We start from the raw sequence: 8,606 nt of genomic DNA, 5'->3' as shown, positions 1-8,606 counted from the left end.
GCTGCCCTCCCTGGCAGCCAGGTTTTGCCTGCGCAGCCGTAGCCGTGTGAGCACAGCCGCAGTGCCCTGCGAGGCCCGGACCCACAGTGGGAGGAGGGTTGATCCACATTGCACAGTCTGCGTGGGGCAAGGGCAGACCCTGAGCGCCCCATGCTGCCCCTGCCCACTGCAGGACTGGCTCTGGCCAGGCCCACCATGAGGAGGGCTGGGCCCCTCTGTGACACGGGCTGTGCTCACAGGGGACATGCCGTGTCACAGGCACAGCACTCAGAGCGCGCTGAGACCTTTCCTCACACGTCGCGACGAGCCCGGGAGAACCCACGCACTGGGACTGCTCTCGGCTCTGCTGTGCTGCGAGGAGCCCACGACCCTGAGCGGGACCCAGCGAAGGGCGTCTGGAATAGCGCAGGGCTGCGGTGACGTGTGCAGGAGGAGCAGGAGAGGAGCTGTTTCCTCATCACCTCCTGTTTGCTCTTCATCCAGAGCAAAGAAACTAGAATGGAGCTCTGGGACACTGGCTACAGCAAGTCCCATGGACAGCAAATGCCAGCACAGGGTAAGGCCTCCGGGAGATCTATCTCAAGAAGTCTCGCAGAGATCATGAACTGTGAACATGGCTGGGAAAGCCTGGAATGGGGGGAGCCTGGATGCGGCTGGGCTGCAGCCAGAGGCCAGGCTCATGGTCCCCTCTGGCTCAGGTGGCAATGTGGCTGCCAGGACTTCTGGCTCCCAACCCTGATGCTGTCCCCACTGTCCCAGGACACCCCAACTCAGACATCCCTGCCACAAGGGCCTCCCAGTGGCTATGGCCCACCTGAGCTGCCAGGCCTCCCCATTAATGCTGTCTTGATCTCCGGTGCTGAGACCCTCTCAGGCTTGGCCTTAGTTTGCGGATTGAGTACAACAAGAAGGTGTCACCTCCTTGGCTAACCATATGCTGCACATTCGTGAGCAGGGCCACACCGAGCCTGATGTGTCTTTCACTTCTTTTCCAGAGACCCTTGCTATCTGGGAAGGAGTCTCCAACTACATTCTACAGCACTTGATGCAGAACAAGGTGGGTTTGCCATTCCACATCTCTCCTAGGAGATCTTCTGCATCTGATGTATTTAAGGGATGAGTTCTCTGAGTTTACTTTCATTTTTTGAGAGCATGAAGAAGAGGGGAATGAAAACACCTGAAATGCTCATCTAAAGAACTTCTCTGATGTTTCTCCAAAGCCCTTTTGAGTCCTCCATTCGTCCCATTTCCACAGCAGGATTGGGGAGGGCACTAAAGCACCCTCTGCATGCACTGAGAACTCACCAGCCTGTCCACCTACTACTCCAGTAATTCTTCTCTTCCTTCCTGTCTCCAGGGAGTCCGAATTATTCGTCTTGGGACTTTCAGCGTTGTAACTGAGCATGTCAGTGTGGGGAAACACGGTGTGGTGACTGTTCGCAGACCCGTGTTCCATCTTTCAAAGAATATTGTGGAAATGCACAGCCACACTTACGATAAGGCCTATGCTCCTGGTAAGAAGACCTGCTGAAACTTTTGCTTTCTCTTTTGTGGGACATCTTTGGGTGTGCATAAGTTCTGTTCAGCGGCGACTGTTAGAACTCTAGAATTCTGACACTGCATCTGGGGAACAATTCCAGATTTTTTTAAAAAATCAGGACATCATCACGATATCTCTCTGCCCCCGGCTCCTGTTTTCCCCCAAGGTCAACTTCACCCAATCGCATATGTACAGCATGACCTTTTGGCCTGTACTCCCTAGTCCTTTTCACCAAAGAATGTGGAGTATGTCATACATTTGTAAAGACACAGGCTCCTTTGTTCCGCTCATCATTCTGCACATGACAACTCAATCATGCTAGATATATTAGGATTGCTGCTTCTCATCAGATATAGCTGAAAATTTTGGTCTGTGTTTACTGCCACAGCTGACCTTGTGAAGTCAAACACCAGCATTCCCTTCTGCCTAGGAGTGGGTCAAAGTCAGCTGTAGAGAGCCTTGAAACAGAGATGGGGACCATAATGTTTATGTAAATCCAGCAGGTGGCAGCTTTTCTGTGCTTTCTGGCCATGCCTATGAGCCCTGGAGCTGTGTTGGACATTGCTGATGCCTATGAGGCAGCAGGAGCTCCGAGCCATGTTGGGGTTGGGTTTTTCCTTTCAAAGGGCTCCATCTTCTCTGGGATGGCAACATCATTCCAACCCATCCTGGGGACAGCTCTCTGGCAGCAAAAGCAGGGATGTTTGCTGGATACTTCTGAGGGTGCTGAGGGCAACAAGAAAGATCTGAACGGGTGTAGTGTAATGATTGTGGTTTTTTTTTCTTTCTTGACTCCATGTGACATGGCACATCTAAATCTCTCCCAGTCTGGAATGCTCTGAGCATTGGCACAAGTACTGAGGCCTGACACGGACTCTCCCAGTATGGCAGATGGCCCTTTTTTTCTGCTTCTTGTCCTGACATCATGTCTCATATTCATAGGAGATGGTAGTGCCCTTTATTTTGATCTGTGTAGGGAAGAAAATATTGCTGTACGCTGGGCATATCCCATTGCAGCATGCTTGGAACTTCTCCTAGGGAGGGATTGTGTCAACTTCCCACCTGAGCTTTCCCAGCAAGTAAAGAAGATGAACAACTATGTAGCAGTGTCTTGCTTGAAGCTATTAAAGCTGCCGATGATACTCTGTTTAGCCCACTGAAGTGCTCTGTGAGTGACTGTGTTCTTCTTCTGTTGCTTCCTAGGCCATAAAGAAATGGAACCCCTGAAGTACACTTGCATTGCCTCGGACCTCTCCATTCCTCGCAAGACAGTGGAGGCTTGCATAGAAGAGACCATGTGTCTTTTCTGCAGCTGCCTGGAAAGTGGGAAGAATGTGGCCCTTGTGTTGAAGGGCATTGGCATGCTTGTTATTCAGGGAACAGATGTGAAAATGAGATATTACAGAGACTTTCTGGAAAGGCTGAATGGGACAGAGCAGTTGGTAGCAACTCTTCTTAGGGTAACCTTTCCATACCTCCATTTCTACTTCTAGTCCTTTTGGAATCCCAGCAGGAGTATGAGCAAATGTATTATATGAATGAATGGAGTGAGTGTATTAGTAAAAGTGAGTGAAAGTAGGAGTGAATGAACTAATACTAGCATTTCATGACCTTCCTGGGCACATAGGCAGTCCTGGCCTGGAGTAATGTAGGCTCCCTGGGCAGTTTGTCTTTAGCATTTAGATGACTTGACAACAAAGACCCTGGTAATAGCTGTATTGGGTCCAACCAAAGATCCATCCAGCCTGGCATCTCATCCCCATATGCTTAGGAAAAAGCATCCAAGAGAAGGGCAGGTCTGGCTTGTTCTTCTCTCAGTAGACTTCTCTTCTCCCTGGATTAGTGCCCCTTTGTGTCAGCATCCTAGTTGAACCCATGTCTCCTTTGTCTGGTGTGCTGAAGAACAGTGACCCTTTTTGCTGCAATTTCTGCCTTGCTCTATTGGTGCTGACCAGCTCTTCCCAGTGCCCGGGGGTTACACCAAACCAAAGAAGGTCTTTCTGTCCTACTGTATGTGTGTGCACACTCCTAGTGGTGACTGCAGCATCCCGCAGAGAGAATCATTCAAGCCCAATGCCCTTCTCCAGGTCTCTAGTGCAGCCCTTGTCACGCAGGGTGGACTTTTAGGTACATCTGGAGATGTGAGATGCGAAATCAGGCTGAGTTGAGTTCATTGAGGGTTAAGACAGAGATGCAAGTACGCTATTTTTGAAGGCATTGTTGCCTACTCCACTCTTTGGGCAAGAACAGAGGCACAAGCAGAGCAAGGGATACCACATGCCTTTTGGTGCTCTTGCTGTGTTGGTCTAGTTGTGCTGAGCAGCTCTTCCCAGTTCCCTGGACTCTCAGCAGAATTAAGTGTGCTGCTAGTGGTGGCCACAGTACGCCCCAGAGAGAATCACTGGACCTCCCCAGGTTTCTAGTGAAGTCCTCTCCTTCACATTAGGCTTTCAGGTGCATCTGGAAAGGTGAGATGTGAAAGCAGGCTGAGCTAAGCCCATTGAGGGTGAAGGCAGAGATGCAAGGAGGCTGTAGCCCAGTCCTGGTTCCGAGCTCTGTCTCTTCCTTCTCTTTTAGTCCATGGTGTCTTTTCAGGCCATTCTCTGGGCTAGGGCATTTTCTCCAGCCTTTATTCCCATAGGTTCTTCAGCGGGACCCTCAGATATCCCTTTGAATGCACCCCAGAGGTCTGGCCCTCCCAGTTTTTATCCACTGCAGAAAGGTAAAGGAAGGAGTTTGTCTCTCTCTTCCTCACTGGTGGAGGGGCAGAAGTCTGAATGTTGGGAGAGATTGTGGGGTTAACCCCACATCTGACACTTTTCTTCCTCAGCTCAGGAGGCATCCAGTCTGGACAGCAGGGAAAACACAGCAGTCCAGCTAGTGAAATGTCTTCTCATGTATTTGCCTCCCTTGATTTCTGCATTAGGAAAGACCTGGCCTCTTGCCTTAGGCTCTGGATTCTCAGCCTTGTGGAAAGCTTAACATTGTTCTTACCCTTTCTCCTTATTTTATTCCGGCTGCTATGTTGTGTAAGTGAGTGCTGAGTGCTGGAAGTGCTGAGAGGAACCAGAGGACTTGGTTTCAGCCTTTCAGAGGCAGCTTTTTCTCTGAGCAGTGGAAAAGTTTCCTGCCCTTGTGAACAATAGAGTAATTTTCATGGCATCATCTCATATGTGTCTCTCCCCTTTGCAGATGCCAGAGATGAAGGATTCTGTGCTCTTGGGCTCTGAAACTGCTCTTTCTCAGACCCATTCTGATCATGTCATTGTCTTTCCAATGTGAGTATACATGTTGGCTCCTAAGCCCCTGGCTGGCCAAGTGAGCAGCTTCTAATGGCCTTTTCTCATGTTAGCATTGCATTGCCAGTCCTTGTGAAGGCTGCTCAGAAACTCACTTGACACTAACTTCCAAATGACGGGTACCCAGTCAGCTCCAGGCTTGTTCTGGCTTAGTTTGGATTCTGTAGAGTAACATGAGGGAGTAATAGTATTTTACCTTGCTATCCTACCACTCTTCAACTGGTCAGAACTCCTATTCCTGGAGTTCATTTCAGTTCCTAGAGAGGAACAGAGGCATAATTCTCCACAAGGTTTCACTCGATAATTTGCTTTCTTTTTGATGAGATCCCTTCTCCCCATTGCCCCCCTTTCTCACATATTGAAAATAAGAGAGCATGTGATCATTCATGTTTATAGAATTTGCTCTGAGAAACACATATAAAGAGACAAATTGAAGTGCAGATCAACACTGGTTGCCAGTTTGGGATGTTTCCCTACCTTCTGTGAAAGCTGCATGAAAAAAGAAAAAAAGAAAAAAGATGTTTCCTGACCCTGTGTTCCAAAGGCTTTTGCAGGAAGGGCTTTCTGAGCCAGATGGAAGCCTGTGCCCAGGGGGCTTACGTAGAGCTCTATCATGGCTGCCATCATGCTGAGGGTTGAGCTAATCATGGTGCGGTAGGTGGCAGTTCCTCTTGAGAGATGCACAGACATGAGCCTGGGGAGGCCTGGAAGCAATTTGAAGGGTGAGACAGGAGCTAGAAATGGTGCTGGAAAGCTGCAGGAAATGAGGCTATTATGATCTGCCTGGTCATAAACATGAATAAGAAATGAAAGATGGTCACAAGAGCAGTACACAGGATTTGGGTTAAAATGTGCTTTCTTACAGGAAGGAAAGGAAAGCCCTCAAACAGCCTCATGAGCTGCAGGAGCTCAAGGGCTTTGCTATGTCACTCAGCTTGCTAATACAGTCCTCCAGGATCTGACATATTCTGCAAATTCTGCTTGGAAATGACAGACTTCACAGTAGCTCCCATATGACCAACCATGTGTCCCCATTATTCACATGAGGTACAAAGGAAATACCATGCCCTTCTTTTTGGCTGGTGTCTTTTTCTTGTTTCCAGGTACAAGCTTGAGAGGAAAGCTAGAAAAGTGCCTGTGAAGCCCATCCAGGAAGAGGAGATGAGCAAAGCTGAGTTTGGTCACCTACCAGGTAGTGGCACAGCTGATTGCTAGTGGGCTTTGTGCCTTGATCTTACTGGTGTGACATTGGAGCCAAGGCTGCTATATGATGGCTTGAGGAGTATGAAGTACTGGAGGGGATGCTGCTTACCGAGTATGGCTCTGCATGCTCTTGCTCTGCAAACTGCCCCTCTGTTTTAGGAAGAGGTGCAGAAGGGAGTCAAACTCGAGGACAATCCCTGGGCAATGTTAATCAAAGTTGTGGTTGGAGCTGTACATAAAACAAGGGTTGACCTATTTTGTGGAATCAGTGTGTTTTTCTGACAGAGGAAAGGTTACCTTGAGTAGACGGTACAGAGTGTGGCAAGCTGTGCCAAGTCTTCCTTTCATTTTCAAAATGAGGAGTTCTAACCTTCCCATTTTAATTTCTCATAACCATTCCCACAAACAATGCCTTTGGGTTGACTGTGTCAACAGAACTGTAGGCATAGGAGATATGGCTCCAAGGATCCAAGACTTAGTTCAGTCACCTGCACATGCCAGCAAGCCCCCTTTTTCATTATGTGAGTGGGACAGAGAAAACCAATAGCACAAGAAACGATATGGCACAGGAAAAACTGCAAGTTTAGTAGCTAGCGTCCGCAAGGGCCTAAGACCACTCAGGAAACAGGACTTCAAAGGAATCACCTTGAGGTTTCTCAGTCTCACCACATACTTGAGGATATGCCTTGTGTATCTTTTCTGTTCCACGACACTGTCTCAAAGTGTTTTATTGTCCCCTACTTACAGGATATCTCTTTGCTGACCATTACGTCTTGAGGCGGAGGTTTCCTATAGCCTATCCTCCTCCTGTCAGCTCCTATCCTGTTGGCAGACAGATAAGAAGAAAGTGTTGGAAAGGCAAAGGCAGGTAAGAGACTTGAAGAAATGGATGAGGGTGACCTTGTACTCATGTGCTTGTTTGAGTGAGATCATTTCTTTGGTCACAGCATTTATAGGAACTCTTAATGCCTTTGACCATGTCACACAATGATTCCTGACCCCTTGCTGCACGGTCAGCATGTAGCACGTTCTTGTGAAATCCTCCTGTTTGTTTTGTTTTTCTCCCTCCTCTTCTGGGTAACAGAAGTTTTATTACCTCAATGCAAGTCCAGCTTCTGGAAGATGAAGACTCTTTTCTCATACCCTTTAGACCAAACTAAACTGATTTTTTTTTTTAATTAGACAATCATGTTAGGAGATTACAGACATTTAGTGAGGTTGAGAAGTGTGAATGGTCTTGGTATGCCTTCTGAACAGGGGAGGTGTTTTTCTGAGCTTTGTCCAGCACACAGGGCTGTTTATGGAAACTGTTAAGTCCTAAGTGAGACAGAATTGAATGTGGAGGAACTCTTTCTTTGAATGGAAAGGATGCTGCTTTGTAAGGGAAGGTGAAATTCCAGCAAGGAGAAACAACAGGGCCTGTTCTAACAATTTTGGTTTAATTTAGTGCTGCAGAAGCCTTTGCATTCATATGAAAGCTTGTCTTGTGGCTAGCACAGGAGAGTGCCAGGGCTCAACAAATGTCAGGAATGTCTTTCTCCTTCTTTGACATTGGGTCACCACTGAAAAAGAAAACAAACAAACAAACAAAAAATCCATCCCTAAAAACTAAGATCTGGGAGCACCGAACAGTGTAAATAGAATTTCCAGGAGGGGTTTGTGGTGTCTCTTAGAGCCTGTCCTTGCAGATGACCTGTCTACTCTCTGCTACATCAAAAGAGCCTGAGTTTGGGCATCCTGAGCTTTGCTTTGGGCATCCTGAGCTTTGCTTTGCCCAGCTTGTGGGCACAAGATGGAGATCAAACTCCCCCTGTGCTCATATCACTTCCTTGTGGCATGTATTTGCAGTGTGTTCCCAGCCATCCGAGAGAGCTCTTCAAGGAAGGCCAAGAAAGACAGGAGGAAGAAAGTGCCTGAAGACAGCCTGCCAGCTTTGAGCCCTGTAAATGAAGGAGGAGAGGTATGTGCTGGTGATTGAGGGGCTCCTTAGGACACAGGGGCTTGTGGAAGAGAGTATTTCTAGGGGTGGAGGGTATAAATGACCCCTTCTGGTGTGTTTGTTTGACCACGGATGGATTTTGCCCAGGCCTTGCTTTAAAAGGAACAGGTCATGCTCTGGTTTTGCAATGCATTGCCCCCTCATAAAGCACCTCAGAAGCCCCTCTCTGGCCCTGTTCTAGTGGAAATGTACCTGTTGGGCATTTCAGGGATAGGGGATAGACACTTTTTGTATAATTCAGTGATCATTTACCTCAATGGTCACATGAAACAAGTGATTTTCAGCCCTTCTAGTATTAGCCTAAAGGGTCTAAGAGTGCTGAGAAGAAGCCTTCATACAAGGGGGTAGAAGAGAGGGCAAGAAATGACCTTTGCACACTGGAAAGAAACAGATGCAAACAATACTCCTTGCGATGCCTTTCTGTATCCCTCCAGCTACGTTATCGCTGCATGATGTTGGGAGAGGGGTTACTTTGCTACCCTGAAATTGAAACTTCTGGGAAGATTTATCATCCCTCTGGTTCCTTGTGGAAATACAAGCAGGCAATTGAAAAGATAGACATGAA

At 47.9% G+C, this 8,606-nt stretch overlaps 1 protein-coding gene across 1 annotated transcript; it reads left to right on the top strand.

Annotated features, from left to right (window-relative positions):
* The first annotated feature begins 498 nt into the window (after positions 1–498).
* Positions 499–8,020, top strand: LOC148594646 (coiled-coil domain-containing protein 81-like). The gene is made up of 8 exons (XM_088525023.1): positions 499–556; positions 996–1,057; positions 1,358–1,514; positions 2,744–3,000; positions 4,733–4,818; positions 5,943–6,031; positions 6,790–6,910; positions 7,891–8,020. Exons 1-8 carry the CDS (start codon positions 499–501, stop codon positions 8,018–8,020), a joined length of 960 nt encoding a protein of 319 aa, XP_088381149.1.
* The last annotated feature ends 586 nt before the right edge of the window (positions 8,021–8,606 follow it).

Source organism: Tinamus guttatus, unplaced genomic scaffold (genome assembly GCF_059628265.1).
Source record: "Tinamus guttatus ecotype Peru unplaced genomic scaffold, ASM5962826v1 Tinamus_guttatus_pri_ptg000219l, whole genome shotgun sequence".
In the NCBI taxonomy this organism is placed as follows: domain Eukaryota; kingdom Metazoa; phylum Chordata; class Aves; order Tinamiformes; family Tinamidae; genus Tinamus; species Tinamus guttatus.
The sequence above is the reverse complement of the archived record's forward strand: the minus strand, read 5'-3'. Positions and strand labels throughout refer to the sequence as shown.